This window comes from Ceratotherium simum, chromosome 16 (assembly GCF_057802395.1).
Source record: "Ceratotherium simum simum isolate JZ-2026a chromosome 16, ASM5780239v1, whole genome shotgun sequence".
Lineage (NCBI taxonomy): Eukaryota > Metazoa > Chordata > Mammalia > Perissodactyla > Rhinocerotidae > Ceratotherium > Ceratotherium simum.
Genome location: NC_141915.1, coordinates 28187562 through 28209436, shown reverse-complemented (window position 1 = coordinate 28209436; position 21875 = coordinate 28187562). Strand labels below are relative to the sequence as shown.

The 21875-nt window shown below is 39.4% G+C and overlaps 2 protein-coding genes across 7 annotated transcripts in view; one reads left to right on the top strand and one right to left on the bottom strand.

The window, feature by feature from the left end:
• Positions 1-4249: 4249 nt before the first annotated feature.
• PTRH2 (peptidyl-tRNA hydrolase 2) lies at positions 4250-13204 on the bottom strand. Of its 6 annotated transcripts, none has more exons than XM_087440884.1 (5): positions 13062-13182; positions 9639-9801; positions 7143-7177; positions 5052-5274; positions 4250-4895 (listed from the first exon to the last, which is right to left on the bottom strand). In XM_087440884.1, exons 4-5 carry the CDS (start codon positions 5052-5054, stop codon positions 4356-4358), a joined length of 543 nt encoding a protein of 180 aa, XP_087297010.1. In that variant the 5' UTR covers positions 5055-5274; positions 7143-7177; positions 9639-9801; positions 13062-13182; the 3' UTR covers positions 4250-4355. The 6 variants fall into 6 exon arrangements, with proteins under 6 accessions (XP_087297010.1, XP_087297011.1, XP_087297013.1 ...); XM_087440885.1 differs by lacking the exon at positions 13062-13182 and adding an exon at positions 9953-10164; XM_087440887.1 differs by lacking the exon at positions 9639-9801 and having other exon boundaries at positions 13062-13204.
• A 97-nt stretch (positions 13205-13301) lies between these two features.
• The window catches only part of VMP1 (vacuole membrane protein 1), a 121665-nt gene continuing 113091 nt past the window's right edge, over positions 13302-21875 (top strand). Inside the window, exon 1 of the mRNA XM_004434795.3 lies at positions 13302-13444. The gene's annotated coding sequence lies outside the window, so the exon portion shown is untranslated. The remainder of the gene's footprint in view (positions 13445-21875) is intronic.

Sequence of the window (21875 nt, the reverse complement as noted above, 5' to 3'; positions counted from 1 at the left end):
CATGTAGAATGGCAGTTTTAATTAAATACCTCTCAAACTTAAAGCAAAAAAACCATGGTTTTGGTAGTTTCATATTGGATACTGAGGCAGTATCGGGAGCTGTGAAAGCAGAAGTGGAATGAGGATTGGGACATGTGAAAACACTGCATTACATCATGTACATTTGTGTAGTTAATAAGGTACATGCAGTCGTCCTAACCAGTCAGCACTATAGTGGGCTACATTTTGGCTAACACCATCATTTTAAAAAGTGGCACTTTAGGTTTTTATCTAAGCATTTCATTTAAATGAACAGATCACAGATGTTAAATTATAGTAACTGGAGATAAAAGTATATAAGCCTGTAGTTAACATGCTGTTCCTTGCCATGAATTGTAAGGGTCCCCAAATTACGAGAAGTTTAAGTTGATTTTTTTTTTTTTAACTAGTAGTTGTTTGAACCCAACCCTTTCTGCTTATGGCTAAGAATGTTATTTTAAATTCATTTCACTGTTAATCCTCAGTAGAGTTAGAGAGCCCCCCTACCTAGGCTTGTATTGCTCTCTAATAATTCAGGCAAATGACCATAAGCTCCACAGAAGGGTTTTTTAAAACTTAGAATTCCTGCCCTTATCCACCTTTCATTCCCCCTCCCCCCGCATTTTCCTATAGGAAATTATAGTATCAGTGGGAAAACCCCATTTCCTTTTTTGGTTTGTCATGGTGGAAACTTGCTGTTCAGGCCCTGGCTGTACTTCTGTTTCCGCTGGATCTCTGCCCCCTTTCTTCATTGTAATCAAAGTCAAGAGGGAGAACAGTAATGGTCCTTGGGAGCTCACTGTTTTCAGAGTCAAGATTTGTTCTCCTGGACCTTTCCCATACTTTCAATCAACTTGTTTTTATCAATGGAATAAGAAGTCTCTCTTTTCCCTTCCCTGATAGAAACAAGTTTAAATACCCTTTTTTTTTTTTTTTTTTTTTGGTGAGGAAGATTGGTCCTGAGCTAACATCCGTTGCCAGTCTTGCTCTTTTTGCTGGCCCTGAGCTCACATCCATGCCTCCTCTACTTTGTATGTGGGATGCTGCCACAGCATGGTCTAATGAGCAGTGTGTATGTCCACGCCTGGGATCCAAACCCGTGAGCCCCGGGGCACTGAAACAGAGCGTATGAACTGAACCACTATGCCACCGGGCTGGCCCCTAAAATACTTTAGTAAAGGTTTTCTTTTAGCATACTTAAGAAATTTTTTTTAAACAACAAAAAAGCCCCATTTTAATCTGATGCTATGTCCTGTGATACTGAGTTGCCGCTTAAGTACCATCTATAATGGGCTACACGGTCGGTCATGCATTGCTTGACAATGGGGATACGTTCTGTGAGATGCATTGTTAGGCAATTTTGTTGTGCGAACATCATGGAGTGTACTTACACAAACCTAGATGGTATAGTCTACTACACACCTAGGCTATAGGGTACTAATCTCGTGGGACCACTGTCGTATATGCAGTCCATCATTGACCAAAACGTCATTATATGATGCAGGACGATTCTTAAATAGCCTTTTCAGATACGGTGGTTAGTTGAAATGTGGAATCTTAAACCATAAATGAGAAGTTTTTATTAAAATCCACTGATCTATCTTTACTTTGATCTTTTACCCATGCATGATTTGTACCTTCATGCATAGATTGTGTGGAAAAACTGATTTCCTAAGTTACACAGTTCTAAATGTTGACATTATATTTTTAAAAACCTTATTTGTGAGGAACACTAATCTTATGGGAAAAATCTTAAGTTTTGAGAAGCTTGGAGGAGAGGCAGATACAAGTTTTCCAAAATACTGTCAGTTGTTTTCCTTGAAGTGATTGGCTTATTTAATTTGTGAGGAAATATCTGCCAAACGCCTAGATCTGGACAGCTAGACTTTGTCACTTCTTGCAAGTAAAAATGTTTCATGACAAAAGCAGCTGGTTCAGCTCACGACTCAGCCACACAAGTCTTTTTCCTCAAGACAACAGTCATACTTCGGAGTGCACCAGAAGTGTTTGTTACACAGAATATTAAGGCAAATAGTCAAGGGTCAAATTTAATGATAATTTTGTTACTGCTTCAAGGACATGTAAGTGAAGCTTTTTTTTAGCGTGAGTGTAGGGCAGTGAAAATTACAATGACTACTTGTACAAATAGGTGACCCTGTTTGATTTGTGAAAGGCCCCAGCAGTTTTACCCACCATTGCTTTTGTATCATCGGTGCAAATGTCAACACAGTGAAGAAAAAAATAATGTTAGTATTAGGAAAATAGTTTTGACCCCCAGAAATTGTCTTAGAGGCCCCAGAGGCCCCACAGGTTCTGTAGAATAAACTTTGAGAACTATAAGACTATGAACCCTATAAAATAAATACTATGTACAGGTGAACTAGAAATAAGCATCACATATTTCCAGAACTTGTATACTATTCATCCTAGTAGATATGCCATGACTTATTACAATTACTTGAATCAGCCACAGCAGGCCATCCTGTTGGGAATGCACTTTGAACTTGGAGCTATCAGTCTCTGAGGCAAGCCTCAGAAATTACCTGAGCCAGAATCATGCATTTAGGATTGAGTTCTCTTCAACTCAGTTACATACTGTTGCATCACTTTCGAATTCAGTATAAACATTCTATTTAGAAACAGTTGCTACTGTGGCATCATTCACAGTTGCAACTTCTCCTGTGCTGTCATATATATGCCAGTGTAAACTGTGAAACTGACCAAATATCAGCACCTTTAAGACTAACTGGCCACAGTAGTCTTTAGTGTTCTGCCCCACAGACTCCACTGACCTTAGACTTTGAAGTTGTGCTATCATGCTGCTTATGTCGAAATTTAACTGCTAGCTGATGCTAATTGTTGAAGTTAACCATGGAGAGTTGGAGCCACTTCCCATGTGCCTGTTAGCAAAATTCGCCCTGGCATCATCATAGTTCTTAGGGATATACTGAATTTAGAAATACTGTCGGGGCCGGCCCCATGGCTTAGTGGTTAAGTGCACGTGCTCTGCTACTGGCGGCCCGGGTTCGGATCCCGGGCGTGCACCGACGCACCGCTTCTCCGGCCATGTTGAGGCCGTGTCCCACATACAGCAACTAGAAGGCTGTGCAACTATGACATACAACTATCTACTGGGGCTTTGGGGGGGAAAAAAAAAGGAGGAAGATTGGCAATAGATGTTAGCTCAGAGCCAGTCTTCCTCAGCAAAAAGAGGAGGATTAGCATGGATGTTAGCTCAGGGCTGATCTTCCTCACAAAAAAAATAAATAAAACTGTAAAAAAAAAAAAAAAAGAAATAACTGTCAGGATCTTCCTAAAAGGTTTTCAGGAAAAATGGCTTTTTGCAAGAAGAAATCAGAAAGCTATGTGGCTTTTCAGAGCTGGAAACTTCTTCATATTCTGGGCAGCTGTATAGTAATTATTGGAATTATGTCATGCTAAGTGTATAAAGATAAAGAGGGAAATAAAAGTGCCCTTAAATAATTGAATTGTCTAGTTCTTTAAGTTCTAGGTAAAGAAACAGTGAGATGTTGAGATGACGCACTACATTCACTTCCCAATTACCATAAATTCATACATGGGCTCATTACCACCTTCAAGGTCCATACATGTCACTTCACAAGTTTCAATGCCTTCACTGTTAGGAAAGGGGGGAGGCAAAGGAATTTTTATAGGCTATGATATAGAACCTCTGCGGAGAACCTTTGGCCAGTGTTGGTCAGGGGAAAAGAACATGAAACACCGCACAGGTGGGTTATATCAATGCTATAAAACCTCAACTCTGATACATAAAGAAAAAAATCCAGGAAGTTACATTCTAAACCACAACACTCTCACTGTGGATGGCTATAACATGATCTACTAATAACTGTGGGTGGCTATACTATATCTATTAATGAAGTAGGCTATCAGTCATGCAAAAAGTGACAGCAAGAAAACAAACGGTAGTTTGCATTCAATGGGAATACCCTTGAATCCCTGATCCTCCGAGGGGTACAGCAACATAGTCTCGGGGAAGAAAAAGAGCTCAACACACAGAAACCTAACCACGCATAGGAAATTTTCCCGTTCATAATCTAATTTTGTTGTGACCTGTTTCTTTCATCTTAAATATTTTTGGTTTAGCACCTATCACTTGAACCACCAGGACCATTTAACCAACTTTTTTTTTATTTTTACCCAAGGTAACTTAACTATATCATGCCAAGTACATAATAGAAGAACACAGAAATGGATTTTCATCTCAAGAATACTGAAGTTGGGACATTCAGCTTTTATTGTTAGAATTTGACAGTTTCAAACACTTGTGGTGGTGGAACCATCATACAAAATTCCACCTAGTAAAGTTTTAGGTGACCAGTGACTTTGTCAATTAGGTCTGCTGGTCCTGGCCCAATTCCTAGGACAGTTCGAGAGCCTGGTGCAATCTGAGTACGTCCAGCATCTTGGATTAAACTTACAGTCAGTCCCAGCATTTTTGCATGGGTCAATAATTCAACCAGAGTTTCTTCATCAGGGGCTTTGACTACCACTTTGGGCTGGCCACAGTATTCCCACTGTTGGAGCAATTCAGGGTTTCTCCTTTGAATTTGCTGGTAGGCAGAAACAGCAGCATGAGAGCACTGGGCAGCCACTTTCCCTTTTCCCATCTTCAAGTCATTTCGAACCACAAGAATCATTTTGTACTCCCCACTCTCTCCTAAGATGCTTGCTTCAGTTCCAGTCTCCATGTCTGTCTTGCTCACCGAGCTTTTGGGGGTCAGCCCAAAGTGTGCACGGAGGCCCCAGCCCAGGAACATGCCACAAACAACTCCAGCAGCCAAGCTGAGTGCACCAGGATGAGCCAAATATTCCATAACCAAGGATCTGGAGAGCATCTTAAAGGAAAGGAAAAAAGCTCACTATCTAGCAGTGAAAAGTTAGAGGCTTATCAGATAAAACACCCTGCCAGTATATACAAGCAGCAACATTTTAAAACTATATGAGGTCACCCAGGAAAAAGGCAAAACATATTTTGGGTCTTATGAGTGTACCATTTTTTCTCCTCTGTGTACTAGAAAAGATTCAAGAATACAGGTGAAGGGGGCCGCCAGGTGGCGTAGCGGTTAAGTTCGTGTGCTCTACTTTGGCGATTTTGGCGTTCGCAAGTTCGGATCCCAGGTGCAGACCTACTCCCCACTCATCGAGCCATGCTGTGGTGACATCCCATATACAAAATAGAGGAAGACTGGCAACAGATGTTAGCTCAGGGCAAATCTTCATCACCAAAAAAAAAAAAGACAACAGGTGAAGCAGTTTAGGTCATTTTGAATCTCAAAGTGAAGAGTATCTCTCTGGTTCTTGGATACAACAAAGCTCTGTTCCTCAGTCTTCTCTAAGTCTTGTGGAGAAAGGAAATGTTCTGTTTTACCAAGATGCCTAAAGGATCTAAAGAAACCAAAAATAACTCATCCCTTTTCTGGAATATAGTGCTTATTTAATTGTGTCGTTGTAACGCATTGGGTCTCAATTGGGGATGGTACCAACCCCTCAGACAAGTTCCTGGCTGTCACAATAATGGGGCTAGAGTGAAGTGCACTGCTGATATTTACTAGACCTGAGCATGGAATGCGAAAAGTCTTACAAAGTGCAGATTTATCCCACTGGACATTATTGTAGGTGAAAAACTGTTAATACTTGAGACTATTAAAACCTGAGTTTGATATATGAACACAAAGTATTTTTTGCATAGTTTTAATATACACTGAATTTACCAAAAGTGTAACTATCATATAAAACAAAGGAAAATCATCCTTTATTATTTTAGAAATTCCTGTTACCCCAGCAAAGCTGTTCATGGTATTAGAGTCACCACTAAAACACCTTTATCAGTCTACATTTGAGACTGTTGGATTCATAATGCTTCTGTGTATGTATAGGCACAAACAACCATCAGTTTTTTCTTTTTCTAGTGGAATAGTATCTAAGCATCTATATATTGAAATACATGTGTTGTATGTGGGACGCTGCCACAGCATGGCTTCACGAGCAGTGTGTAGGTCTGCATCTGGGATCCGAACATGTGAACCCCAGGCTGCCGAAGCAGAGTGCGTGAACTTAACCACTACACCACTGGGCCAGCCCTGTTTTTTTGTCTTAAGATGGAAAGACGAGGGCCAGCACAGTGGCTTAGTGGTTAAGTGCTCGTGCTCCGCTACTGGCAGCCCGGGTTTGGATCCCGGGCGTGCACTGACGCACTGCTTCTCCAGCCATGCTGAGGCCGCGTCCCACATACAGCAACTAGAAGGCTGTGCAACTATGACATACAACTATATACTGGGGCTTTGGGGGGGAAAAAAAAAAGGAGGAGGATTGGCAATAGATGTTAGCTCTGAGCCGGTCTTCCTCAGCAAAAAGAGGAGGATTAGCTGGATGTTAGCTCAGGGCTGATCTTCCTCGTAAATAAATAAATAAATAAACAAAACCGTTTAAAAAAAAAGATGGAAAGATGAGTATATTTAAATGCTGAGCATATTTAACTGTCAATGGATAGAGCCAGGGAAAACGTAGGTAGATGCTCAAGATAGAGAAAGAATATTTAACTATACAAAGCACTACAGGGCCGGCCCAGTGGCACAGCGGTTAAGTGCGTGTGCTCTGCTTTGGTGGCCCGGGGTTCACAGGTTCAGATCCCAGGCACACACTGACGCACCGCTTGTCAAGCCATGCTGTGGCGGTGTCCCATATAAAGTAGAGGAGGATAGGCACAGATGTTAGCCCAGGGCCAATCTTCCTCAGCAAAAAGAGGATTGGCATTGGATGTTAGCTCAGGGCTGATCTTCCTCACAAAACAAACAAACAAACACACACAAAGCACTAGGGTGGGAGGAGACCTAAACTCCGTACAGAGGGATTTGGTGTTGCAAAGAAGGGGCACCTTTCCCAACTTGACAGTTTTAGATGCAGGTAGGACTGTGGATTTGGAGGCAGGAAGTTGTTCCTTGGAGGGAGGTATACAAAAGTCAAGCTGGAGTTGAGAAGAGGAAGACTGAAATAAAAGTTGCAGCAAAACACGGCAGGATTGCAGAGGAATGTTGAAAACACGGTTAAGATTAACGATGATTTTATAATGGTACCATACTGACCTCTTGTGATTTTCTCCAGCAGTACTTAGCAGCCTCTGTATAAGTACAAATAAAGAAGAGATGACTTCATACTTCACAGAGAAAATAGAAGCCAAAAGACTAAAACCACCCAATCACTGCCTCCAAACATACAAACAAATCTGGCCACATTCTTCATTCATCCTCCCCTTCTATTACAATGGATAGTTGGATTTATCCAGGTTTGAATTTTGCTAAGAGTAAGCACCAAGACACAATGGTGTAAGGGAATTTAGAGTGAGGGCTAGAATGTTTGAAATGACAGACCATGAAATTCACATTCTTAGAGAATGATTTAAAGACAGGACAGTGATATAGAAGGATATCCATATGCTATTAAAGAACAAGTGTGATGAAGTAAGCTGGAAAGGCAGATGGCTGTGGTTAGAGAGATGCCTGGGGTTTTATTCTGGAAATGGAACATTGTAAGGTGATACAAATTCCAGAGTGTAGCTACAGGATGGGTATCTGAAGTATAGTCAGAAGTGTGTCACTAAGCTCATATGCCTTCTCAGTTCTTTTATTTTTATGATATATTGCCACCTTCCTTCCACAAATATTGATTGGCCCTGCTCCAGGGTCTAGGGGATACAGGAGTGCACAAAGCAGGAAAAGTCCCTTCTCTCACAGAGCTTACTTTCTAGTAGTGGTTTGGAAGTGGCCCAATCCTAATTTTGAATTTCCTTCATTTTATTTTAATAAAACTTCATGTTTTCATAGCTCAAAGCTCATTGATACTTTGAATGTATATGTCATTTGATCCACATAACTGGGAAGTTAGGATTATTTCTATACTGAAAATCAGGAAAATGAGGCCAAGAGAAGTTAAGTTAAAAAAAAACAAATGTTTGCTGGCTTCCTATGTGCCAGGCACATACCTTGTTAGGCTAAGTATATAGTGATGAACAATACAGGCCACTGCCAGTTGTTCATAGATGGGTGGAGGAGACAGACAAATAATTACAAGGGTGGTGAATGTTATGAAAAGGTGTTGGGAAGTACATAAAAGGCTTTAGCTCAGTTTAGGAAGTCAGAGAAGGTCTCCTTGAGAATATGATACTTAAAATGCAACAAACAGTAAGAGGATAGAAGGAGGAAAGATCATTTCAGGCAGAAAGAACACCAAGTGGGAAAGCCAGAAGAGAAAAATATGGTATGTCAAATGACGTGAAAGCCGTCTAGATAGCTGAAAGATGGAGGGGAAAAGTGGCAGAGAATAAAGTGAGAACGGAGGGCAGGATACAAATCATAGAAGGCCTTCTAGCCGTGTTAAACAGTTTGGAATTTACCCTAAGGACAATGGGAAGCTGCTGCAGGAAAATGATTGTTTTCTAAAAGATCACCTGGGGCTTCAGTGTAAAGAATGAATTAGAAGTTGGCAAGAACAGGTACCGGGGATCAATTAGGAGACTGCTATAATGTAATAATCGTAATAGTTAATAATTGCGAAGTATTTTGCTATTTATTAGGCATTGGCTAAACACTCCATAAGAACTGTCTCTTTTAACACCTAGCAGTCCTTTAAGGTAAATATATAATTATTATCCCCATTTTTCAGATGTGGAAATTGAGGTACAGAGACTATAAGTAGCTCACCCAACTTCACACAGCTGGTAAGTGGTAGTCTGATTCCAGAGTCTGTGCTCTTAACACTACTCTATTTTGCCTTCCCCAGTAGTCAGGATGAGATGACAGTCACTTGGACAACAGTAGGGGCAATAGGAAAGGAAAGAAGCAGCCGAGGCATGTCTCTATGATTTGGTGACTAATTGCAAGTCTGGTGATACAAGAAAGGGAGAAGTTTAGAATGACACCTAGATTTGAACAAATGGAGAATGGAGGTACTATTTACTGATGAAGAGCATTCTGGTGAAATAGCAGGTTTGAAAGTAAAAGATACTGCAATCAGTTTTAGATCTATTACATTTGGTTTGACATCCTGGTTAGAGATGTCCAGCAAAAAAGAAAAAAAAAGGATATACCATTTTAGAGGTCAGAAGAGATAAGCTTAGGCTAGAAATACAGATTTAAGAGACTTTAACATATAACTGAGGTCACCAAAGTGATGAAAGTGGATGAGACCACTGGGAAAAGTATATAGAGTAAAGAAAGAGCTAAAACAGAATCCTGAGGAAATGAACATTTAGGGACACTCAGGGATCAAAGCACAGTGACGTGGAGTGGCCATACGTTAAGAAGGTCACATATGGTAAGCTATCAGCACCTAGTTTCAGTCCTCTTTCACTGGCATGCCTGATACGCTGACAGGGCTGTACTGACATAGTACTTTATGGCTCTAGATGCCTCTGCAGCCAGAAAAAAATTTTTTAATTCTTATTAGAACACACATTATCTCATAATGCATCTGTCATTTAGTTACAACATGATGCTTACATATTAGCAGGACTTCTCTCTGATAATGTAACAACCAGACTCCAAATTGAACGAATATTCAATTATATAAAAAAGTATACTAACCTCTATGTCAACAATTAGAAGGATTCTCTGCACCACTTTCCAGTTCACAAAGTAACCAAATATCCCATATACTAGATTTGGGTATATCTGGAGAAGGGAACTACATATAGAGGACTATAATGTGTTGGATGACAAGTTAAACCCTTTACTTCCATTATTGTTGCTATGAAAATAAAAGGAAGATATTATTAGCCTCATTTTAAAGATGAGAAAAATAAGGATCAGAGAAGCTGCTTATTCACAGTAACATAACTAAAAGAGCAATATAAAATATACTCATTTAAAGGTCATGATAGAAAACTTCTCAACTTTACCTAAAAACTACACCAAAAAGAGTCAATGGAGAAGAAAGCAGAGGGGCCGGCCCCATGGCTTAGCGGTTAAGTGCACGCGCTCCCCTACTGGTGGCCCAGGTTCGTGTCCCAAGCGCGCACCGACCCACTGCTTGTCTGGCCATGCTGAGGCGGCGTCCCACATACAGCAACTAGCAGGATGTGCAACTACGACATACAATTATCTACTGGGGCTTTGGGGAGAAAAAGGGAAAAAAAAAAAGAAAGCAGAGAAAGTTTCAGAAATTTTCAAGTTTGTTTATTGCTTCTGTCTCATATCTCATGAGGTCTCTAATTCTAAAATGTTAAAATACTAACATCTTTGTTCTTTAGGATGTTCTAATCTCATCAGACTAATCAGATTATCATCTAACTCCTCTAAAAGGTGTTTCAGCCTGTCCCCTTTTCTGTGTATCTACTATACACATATTAATAAACCCAGTGCTTGAGACTAAAGTAAAAATATTCATAGCCTAACAGATAATCCTGGGCAATGATGGCACTGCAAAACAAACATGTCCTATAAAAACCTCCTCCTGGTGTCTTCTAATTCCTCTGCCAGACTGAACTCCCTTTCACGAATGCTCTTGACACCTTTACCTCCTGAACCATGCTCCACCCATTAATCTGACTCCACTGGCTACTGCTCCTTGGTCTTTTCCAACCTAAAAAAACTGCTCCAAAATCCTCTTTGACCCTTAAACCACTGCCTCACTTTTCCTCTTCCCTTTACCTCTACACTTCAATTACCTGCCTCCCTTCCCTAGTCAATGAAATTGCTAAGGAATCAGACACTTGCTAATTGCCAAATGTAGTTGCCTCATTTTAGGCCTCATCTTGAGTTTTCTGCACTACTCACTGATAACTTTAAAAACTTTCCTCCTTTGGGCCGGCCCCGTGGCTTAGTGGTTAAGTGAGCGTGCTCCACTGCTGGCGACCCGGGTTCGGATCCCGGGTGCGCACCGACGCGCTGCTTCTCCGGCCATGCTGAGGCCGCGTCCCACATACAGCAACTAGAAGGATGTGCAGCTATGACACACAACTATCTACTGGGGCTTTGGGGGGAAAAAATAAAAAAAATCTTAAAAAAAAAAAAAAAAAAAAAACTTTCCTCCTTTGAATTCTTTAACCCAACTTGCACCCCTTCATCATCCTGATAATAGCTGATAGCTTTTTCCCACAGTCTCCTTCTCAGGCTCTACGTCCTCTGTTTGCCCCTGATGTTACATGTTACCCAAGCTTACACATTTGGCCCTTTTTCCAGTCTATACCTACATCGTCCAATATAGTAGCCATTAGCCAAATACAGTTATTTACACTTAAATTAATTAAATAAAAATTCAGTTCTCTAGTTGCACTTAGTCACACTTCAGGCGCTCAATAGCTCATCAACTTAAAAGCAGCTAGCGGCTACTCTATCAGACAGCGAGATATAGGACGTTTCCATCACTGAAGAAAGTTGTACTGGACGGTGCTGGCCTATATACTCTCTTTCCGGTCAATCAATCAATCAATATTTATTGAGGGCCTATTGTGCACCAGGCACTGTTCTGGACCCTGGAGATAGAGTACTGAACAAAAAGCAGTCCCACTCTTCATGGAGCTAACATTCTAGTAGGAGGCGACAGACAAGTAGTTTGTCAGATGAACAATCTCATTTATTCCCAAATCATCATATGCTGAGGATTCCTAAAGCCTTTCCTGGGTTCTAAACTTGAATTTCCAGCTTCTGCTAGATATCAGCACTCAGATGTCTATGAAGTACCCTAAACTATGTCCTAAACTGAACTCAGTATCTTCACTTCCCTCTCAAACTTCCTTTTTCTGTATTCTTGATTTTTGAGTAACCCTGGACTTTTCCTCCTCTGTCCTACCACATCCGGTCACCAAACCTTGTGGAATTTATCTGTCTTAAACCAATCTCCTTATCTACTACCAGTGCCCTAATTATCTCTTGGCCAAAAATTAACTTCTCTACCTCTAATTTTTCCACATTTGCTTCACCCGTGTGTGACCTAGTTCATCCTAGTCCATCTGCCCCTAAAATTATACTTCTAAAACACAAATCTGATTCCATAATTTCCCTACTCAAAAATCACTGGCTAAATGCCTAAAGAATAAAACATAAATCCCTTAGCACGAATTCAAAGCACTACACAATGTGGTTATAAGCTACTTTATCCTTCTAACCCGCTCTTCCTGCTACATACTGTACTATCCAGCCACACCAAATTACTAGGTCCTTTCAAGCAGCAATCTCTCCCTGAAGTTATTTTCTATTTTTCTCCACTTAAACACACAGTCACAAACAAAAACATCCTTTTCACCCCTGAAGGCGTAGATCAAATGACACCTGTCTCTGAAGTCGTGTTCACCATCCTCCAGTCAGTCTTTTTTTTCCCCCCAAAGCCCCAGTAGATAGTTGTATGTCATGGTTGCACATCCTTCTAGTTGCTGCATGTGGGATGCGGCCTCAGCATGGCCGGAGAAGCGGTTCCTCGTGTGCGCCGGGGATCCGAACCCCGGGCCGCCAGCAGCGGAGCGCGTGCACTTAACCGCTAAGCCACGGGGCCGGCCCCAGTCAGTCTTAATTATTTACTCTTCAGAACTGCTGTAGCACTTATACATAACCACTGTACATCATATTCTCAGTGTCTATACAGTGCCTGGGGTATAATGTCAAAGGATTAAATACTTCTCTCGACATTATGTCTGTGTGACACAGGGGGGCAAAATTTTCGATCATATTCTTAGAAACCTTTTCTGTCCTCGTAAGACTCAACAAGTTGATATGCTGTAAGTATTCAATAAATAGGACAGAGAATGTGAGGCCTGCCTGGTATCCTCTCACAGTCGAGGCGAGCGCATCGACGCTGCCTGAATAAAGGCTTTCCCTAGGTCCTGGCCCCTTCTTTCAAAGGACGACTGGCAGAACAGGAACAGAGGATCCAGCGACCACTGGGCGCAAGACAGTTTAGGAAGAAGATGAAAGGGGGGGGGGGGTTTGGAATGAAGTGGGAAGAAATCTTCTAGCTGGAGAGAGAATGGAGATCGACATCCCTCTCCTTCGCCCTGTGAGGGGCCAACCTACCTAGAGACCTCTCCTCCGCCTCACTCGCGCCTCTGCGTTCTTCACTTCTCGGTAGCGAACACGTTTCTATCGTGCGAGCTACCTCTTCCGGGGTCCCTTGACAAGAAGTTCCGGATCAAGCACCGCGCAGAGAACAGTCATCCTTCCTCTCGCCCCGCCCACAGGTCCCGAACCCAGAGCCGAACTGAAATCCCGCGACGAACGACTTAGGTTGCCGAAGGGTAAGGGGAACGTTTCTCTTTTGGAGGCGGTCTCCCGGGGGGGAAACGGACCGGAAGTGACGTGAGAGAATTCCGGTTGGCCGGATCCCAGCGGCGCGTGTGAGAGTCGGTCGGGAGCCGCTTCCAGGATCTTGAGATCCGGAGAAGCCGGGATCAGAGCGGGTAGGTAAACCAGCGCAGAGAATTAGGGACGGAAGTCTGAGACTGTCCTCAGAGCTTGGCTTCTTCCGGAGCTCTCCTACTTAGATCTTGCAGGATTGGGGCACCGTGCAAGCAGTGTTTTAGGGCGCTGCTGACTCTAGATCTCTCAGTCTGGCGGTAGCCGGGTTATTTGGGACAGCTCCCCGTGGTTGTCCACCGGTGCACTGAACCCGTGCACTGGTCTCCGGATGATTCGCTCTTACTGCCGCGCACTTGGAAGCCGTTCGAAGCTTCTGTAGAGTACCCCTCTGCTCTTCCTCCCTGGGTGTCTAGGACCTTAGAGTAAATGGAGAAGGGCTTCCCTGCTGATGACCAAGCTGTTTCTCAGGATGTCAGTTTGCGTTCTTGTCCTCCCCAACCACTAGCGCATGATGCTAAATGTACCCGCTTTTAAACAAAATTCAGGCGTGCAAGTGCCATCTAAAGCGTTGGTGGCCAAGAGGGTGGGGCCTTCGCTCCGTAGATCTCTTGCAGAGGAACTTCACGTATGTCCCACTACTTTCATGAGGAATAGGGTCCTCTGCGTTTTCCAAATCCCTGACTCCTCCGACCCGTGTATTTCATTACAGTGGAGGGTTTGCAATAAAACGTGAAGGTCGGCTTAATCGCTAAAATTCCAGGAAGCCATATGTGGCCCTGCTAAGATTACTTATGACCTCCAGTAGGTTTTACACTATTATCTTTTGTTTTCCTGCAACTCCATGCAAAAATCTCATAATGTATAGGCTCTGGCACTGTTTACCTATCTCAGCAACATAGCTCTTTTTCCTAACTTTAATGTTTTTCAGTTCTCTTTCGGGGCTTGTCAGAAATTTTGTAGACACATTGCACTGATTCTTTGGAGAAGCTTGTGCAAGTATTTCTAGTGTTGTAATGATAGAGAATTTAATGTTCTGACTGCTAATATCTATTAACTGTGTTATCATTAGTTCTGATTTTAGTTGTGTATTCTTAGTATAAGTGATGACAGTGAGAAACTATTATTTACTATTATTTACTAGGCAACATTTTATTCTTTCTCGGTTATGTTTTTATTGACCTTTGAAAGAGAAATGATGGTTCCCAGACAAATGTGGCCAATTTGTGTAGGTGTGAAATGACTCTACAGTAGAAATCTTTTATATTTTACTTCTTTGCCTATATTTTAAAACACTGAAGCATTTTTTTTTCCTTTGAGGGATATATCCTACTTGATTAATCAAGTTTAATTTCTGTGACTCACATTCCAGAATAACTAAGTTTCTGATTTACTTCAGTAAATGGTTTAATGCCTTTTAGTGGTTTACCTATAGCTACTTTAATCAGTTTGTTGTTTAATTTACATATTGTTCTTAGTTTTGAGTTAGAAAATTTTTTCACACTTGTCTTTGAAATAAGGTGACTAGATTTTTGAGATGTAGAATTATATAAATTAGATGTTATCATTAATTTTAATGTTTGGTAAATTTGCTTATTGACTTTATAACTGCCAAACTTGATCTTAAATTCTTTTTGTTCAATTCAGTTATCAATTCAGTCCGGAAAATCTGGACTGATTATCCAGATTTTCTCATTTTTACAACTTCTTCCTACCTTTGGCTTGAATTACTGCTTTTTAGGATTTTGAAGAGCATTAAATTTTAAATCAGAAGACCTGGATTGAAGTCTGCGCTCCAACACTTACTGAGTGCAAGTTGGCAGGTTATCTAACTTTCTGAGCTGTTCTGGATTGTGTTGATAAACTTACTGCTCATTTTACTTCATAGGATTGTCACAGTGATTAAGTGAGATAGTAAATGTGAAATCACTGTAAAAATGAAAATATGGTGATATTGTCATTTTACTCTGAAAGCTGGAAATGTATCAGTGCAGAATACTGTTACTTTGCATCATTTCAAAATTTGATCTTTTATATTGTGTGCTATTTATCTGAAAACATTATTACACACTCTTCTAAGATAATCTTTGCCCTACTTTTGAACACAATAAAAGCTAACCAGGAATAGTTTGATACTGTAATCCACTGAATTAGTCATCTTGGTTAATAAGTAGGTGACTGGAAAATGAGTATAGTTTCGCATTTGGGAGTTTAAATCTGATCTGTCTTGGTCATCATGTATTGTCACTTAAGAATTTCCAAGTGCAAAGGAAGCTGAAGTTTTTGGTGCTTACGTATAGTTAACTAAAGGTTAGAAGTAGCCTTATTTATTTATATTAAGCAAGAAACTATGATTTCACTAAAACCTACTGATAGAAATATTTAGAATTAGAAGCAACCTCTGTGAACATATAGTGAGATTCTTCTCATATAACAGAGGAGAAAATTGGGACCCAGAAACAATCAGTAATTGGCTTGCCTGAGGTCATATGGCTTAGGTAGGGCCAGAACCTGAACTGGAAATGAGGCCCAAGTTGTTCTTTCTGTTCTGCTAAAATTGTCTCCAGCATGTTTATATGGTTTGGTAATATTTCCTGTTTTGCATGACACTGGTTTCTCTTATATATTAAAGGGATCTATATGTATTAAAAGGATCTATATAGTGTACATTTTTTTCCTTTCCTAAATTAGCTGATTTAGTCTTGTAAATTCTAGGAAAACAAAAACACTGTGCTTGGCAAGATTTGCAGTGGAATGGAATAAGGAAAGAGAAAAAGAAGTTAGTTCTATTTTTCAGAATAGTTATTCTGAGTTCGTGCTTCATTGCTGTGAGGTATTGAGGTGTCTTCTTTCTGGCAAGTGGAAAAGACAGAAAGGATCTTTGTAACACATGTCTCTGCTGAGTGAAAGTTGTTGCTAATGAGTAGGAAGAAGCTGTATTAATTTCTTTGCTCCTGCTAAAAAAATTTCCCCAAGCTGCTTGTAATTTTAATATTCTGTGTTAATTGTCTATTAATCTATGTAGTCATTTCTCTAATTATTTCATCCTGGGTAAATAGCTACTGTAGGAAAGTTAATTCTTTGACTTGTTGGGAAAGCTTTGCTTCCACTGATTTCACAAAACCTGTTTTGTCCCTCCCCTTTCTTGGAGATTATAGTGCCACGTGCTTATTATCATTGCTGTTTTGTCCTAATGCTCTTTGTTGGTGTCTCTCTCTCTTTGGTATGGAAATAAACTCCGGATTAGAGAATCTTGAGTAACCTCAGTAACAAACTGGATGAATTGAAGTGATAACTTGTTTGTTGCTATATTAGTTAATAATCTGCTTTCACAAAGACTTGCAAATATTTTGGGGGGTAATTTCTAAAGTGTTTATTGCTTCAAGAAACTCCTTATTTTGTCTGGGAAAGCAACTTTGTGTAGAGTTTGCTGAACTGATATTGTGTATTATGTAAACTCTTATGTAAAGCTCATTTAAAAATGTTATGCTCCTTGAAGGTTTTGGAAATTTGAACAGGAGATACTTTTCTGTGTCAGATAAAAGATGATACTTAAAGCTTAAGGCATTTTTACATTAAGCAAGGGCCACCCATTGAGTAATCCTATCCCAGCTGGTCTAACTATAATTGCTCAAGAGTTTGGCCTTATCCAGAAATATATAGTCTTTTCAGTAGTTCATTGTTATGTTTTCTTTTGTTCTCAAGGTTCTGTAATAATAACCTTGGTCTTTATAGATTTTTCTGGAAGGACCGGATAGCTAATGTTAAGAGCCAGGGCTATAAAGCTAGATTGCCTTGGTTCAAATTCCAGCTCTACTAGTGCAGTCCTTGGACTAGTTACTTAACCTCTTGCTATCTCAGTTTCCTCCTAGACAGTGAAGTCAGTACCTTTATTGTTAGGGTTAAATGGATAAGTAAAGCATTTAGAACAGTGCCATGATCGTTATCATCATGTGGTCTGCTGAGCAATTGCTAACAACTCTTTCCCAACCCTCTTTTGAAATCATGTCTTTATATTGCTGCTTACTTGATTATTGTTTGCTCATTATTAATGAATTTTCAATAAATATATATGTATATTTCATTTTGTGAATATTTTACAACATATGTGGGATTCTTAACCAAATGAGGCATTGTAGGCTATTATCTCAGCCTTTTGTGTATTATTGTTAACAGTTTACGTTATCTGTGTAAACTTTAACACAGAATTTGAGAATTGAAATTTGGGAATTTGATGTTTAATGATGTCTTCTAGCACTTACTTTTTTTGCATCAGAAGATCCTTTTTCAATGACATCTATCGCTGTATCTGTTCATTCATCCGATCAGTAAACAAATATCTTGTGTCCTAGGCTTTTTACCAGGTTCTGGGGAAAACAATGGGAAACAAAGACAAAAACAGATATTTTATTCAGGAGCCTGATAGAGAAAAAAATAAATACAGAAGTGAAAGAATAAACATAGTGTAATAAATGTTATGAAGGAAACCAACAAGGGTCTGAGAGAGAGTTAATGTGAATATGTGCCCGTGTGAGACTTTAGTACAGTACTTCTGGAATACAGCAACATGAGATTAGGTAGGAAGCATACTCATGGTGCAGGTTATGTAGAGCTTTACAGGCTGTGGAAATGAGTTTGAATTTAATTATGAGTGCAATAGGAAGTCATTCTACAATTTCAAGTAGGGGAGTAATATGATTTATAAGAAGTTCACTCTTGCTCATATGTGAAGGATGAATTGAAGGGGACAAGAATAGAAATGGAAAAAGAAGTTAGGAGTCCATTGCAGTAGTCTAAGTGAGAGATGAAGATGGCCTGAACAAGAGTAGTGGCAAAAAAGTGGAGAGCAGTGGGTGGATACTAAATATATTTGGAATAGGACTGGGTCCTGGATTAGATGTGAAGAGTAAGGAAATGAGAAGAGTCAAGGATGACTAGGCGTCTTGATTTAGTAACTGAGTGGAGGGTTGTGCCAAGCACTGGGAGAGGGAAGGTTTGGGGAGGACCAGGTTTGTTATGAGAAGGGAGATGGGGATAGGGAAGAAAGGACATGTTAAATTTGAGATGCTTAGGAATCATCCGAGTGGTGCTATTAGGTATACAGATCTAGAGGTCAGGACTAGAAATACAAATTTAGGCTAATATTTTAAACTATGGAATCAGATAAGTCACTTGGGGAGATAAGGGAAAAGAGAGGGCCCAGGTGAGATAAAAGAGAACTGGCAAAGGAGGCTAAGGAGTGTTTGAAGAATGATCAGATACACAAAACTAATAAAAGTGGTTACATCTAGCAGAGAGAGTACTAGACAGATGAGGGGCAGAGGGGAGCAAGATTTTTCATTTTTTCTCTTATATAGTATTTATATATAAAAGCATGTGAAGGTTTTTACTTATTTAGAATTCTTTTAAGAAATGGTCAGCTCTGTCAAATGCTGTCCTGTGGTCTAGACGAGGACAGAATAAAGTCCAGTAAAGTCAAATTGGTTGATCTGACTAGCCACTTCTCTCATTGTTGAGTCTAGTTCCTTCCAGAAGCTTTCAGGTCTCCATGTTGCCAAAAGCATTTAATCAAGAGCATATACAAGGTTCTTCTGCCCGTAATAAGTTTTTGAGATCTATCTGTAGGAGATTTCCATACTATTTCTATGGGGTGGAGGAATTTTCTCTAGTTTTTATTAAATAATCATAGAGCTATCCCTAGGATCTCTATACCTGCAAAACTCCAATATTTAAGAATTTAAATATTTGAATTTATCAGTATCCTTAATAACTATTGGTAAGTGAAACATGCCAGGCAGGCTCCTGCCTCAAAGTCTTTGCACTTTTTTTTCTCTTTCCCTATAGTGTTCTTCCTCATATTTTTACATGGCTTTTCTCTAATGTCAGATTCTCAGAGAAAGCTTCTCTATCCACTCTATTAAAAATTGTGCACAAACACATACATATGCACACATATCAAATGTCTTTATTTTTCACTGTAGCACTTATCACTGTCTGTATGTGTTTGAATTTTTGTCTGTTCAGTGCTATCTCTAGCATCTCAAACTATGCCTGGCACATACTATGTACAGTAAATATTTGTTAAATGAGTAAATGAAAAATTCATTTTCACTGCTATATAATATTTCATCATGTAGCTCTACCCCAATTTATTTATTTGTTCTCCAGACAGTGGACATTTGAGTTGTTTATAGCTTTTTTAAGACCAATGTTGCTAAAAATATTGTTTTACATATCAGCTCTTCACATGTGCAAGACGTTCTTTTGGCTATATACGTAGGCATAGAATTGCTAGCATTTGAGTATGCCAGTATTCAACTTTACGAGTTGTTTCCCAGACTTTGCTGTTGTGATCCTTCCTAATTTTTGCCAAAGGAATACATGTAAGAATGGTGTGGTGGAGTGTAAAATTGAGTGATGGATTGCAGAATAGTCACAAATTCTTCTCATCGTTGTATGCATACCCCTTTGCAATATGATTTGCTTCTAGAGTCTGTTACTCCATTCCTTGACTCTGTCCCTGGCTATGTGACTTGCTTTGGCCAAGGGGACATTAGCAAGTGTGACACAACAGAGGCTTGAAAAGCACATGCACATTGGGTCCTGTCTTCTCCTACTGCTCTTTGGAACGCTGAACCCACCATATGAAAAAAGTCCAGGCTAACCTACTGAGACATCGGGGACCATGTGGAGCAAAGACAAGACACCCCAGCAGAGACCTGCCTAGCTCAAGAGCCGAGCTAGCCCAGACCAAAACTGCCCAACCTAACTTATACAATCATGAGAAGTATTAAATGATTTTTTAAGTCGCTCAGTTTTGGAGCTAAGTTGTTATACAGCAAAAGATAATGGATACAAATGGTATCTCATTGTGATCTTGATTTATGTTTTTTAATTGTCAGTGAGGCCAAGTAGATATCTTCATTATTGGCCATACATATGTCCTCTGCTATGAAATACCTCTTCATGTCTTTTGCCTATTTTAGTTTTGTAGGGTTGTCTTTTTCTTAATATTTTAAACTCTGTATAATCTGCCTACTAGTTCTTTTCAGTTATGTGTTTCCCTGGTTTATCTTTTCACTTAAGATATCTTGGGATGAATTTAAGTTTGAATTTCAATGTTGTCTAATTTATCAGTCTTTCCATTATGGATAGCTCTTTTGTGTGTCTTATGAAATCCTTCCCTACGCCAAGGCAGAAAGGTATTTATGTTTTTTCCTAAAAGTTTTGCTTTTTGACTTTTAAATCTTTAACCCATTTGAAATTGAATTTTGTGCATGATTCAAAGTAAGGATCCAAATTTTCTTTTCTTGTATGGATAACCAGTTTGAACAGTCTCTCCTTTCCCCACTGATCTATCTTGCCATGTCTGTCATATAGAGTTCCAAATATACAAGAGGCTTTTGAGGGGCCCTCTTTTCTGCTTCTTGATCAGGTTTTCTATCTCCATACCTATATAACACACTTTCATTATTTATTACTATTACATATGTATAGAGAGATATATACTCTGGATACAAGAACTTTGTCAGATATATGTGTTGCAAGTATTTTCTCTCATTCTGTGGCTTACCTTTTTGGTTTTTTAAACAATGTTTCAAAGAGCAAAAGTTTTTAAACTTGATTAAGTCCAATTTATCAATTTTTTCTTTTATGCTTCATGCTTTTGAAGTCCTAAGAAATATTAGTCTACCCCAAGATTGCAAAGATTTTCTCCTGTTTTTTTTTTCTAGAAGCTTTATAGTTTTTGTTCTTACATTTAGATCTATGATCCATTTCAAATCAGTTGTTGCATATGAGAGATGAGTCGATGTTCATTTTTTCATAAGAATATTGTTATTCTAGTACCATTTGTTGAAATGACTTTCTTTCACCATTAAATTGCCTTGTGCGTTTGTTGAAAATTAATTGACCATATGTATGTGAGTCTATTTCTGTATTCTTTCTTCTGTTCCACTGATCTAGGTCTATCCTTTTGCCATAACCACACTGTCATGATTACTACAGTTTTAAAGTAAGTCTTGAAATCAATTAGTGCAAGTCTTCCAAGTTTGTTCTTTATCTAAATTGTTTTGGCCATTCTGAGTTCTTTGCATTTCCATATAAATTTGAATCCAATTATCACTTTCGACTTAAAAGAAAAAAGCCTGCTTGAGTTTTGATTGAGATTGTATTAAACCTATATATCAGTTTGAGGGAAATTGACATAGTAACAATATTGAGTCTTTCAAAGGATGGACATGGTGTATTTCCCCGTTTGCTTAGGTCCTCTGTAATTTCTTTTTTTATTTTTTTTAGAATAGATCTTGTACATATTCTGTTAAACTTATCTCTAAGTATTTCGTGTTTTCAGATGCTATTGTAAATGAAATTTTTTAAAATTTAACTTTGTAATTATTTATTCCAAGTACATAATAGAAAGAGTATTGGTTTCGATCTTTCATCCTGTGACCTTGCTAAATTCACTTATTGGTTCTAGTAGTTCTGAGCAGTTTTCAATTTTCTCTTATTTTGCCCATAGTTACTTAGAATTCT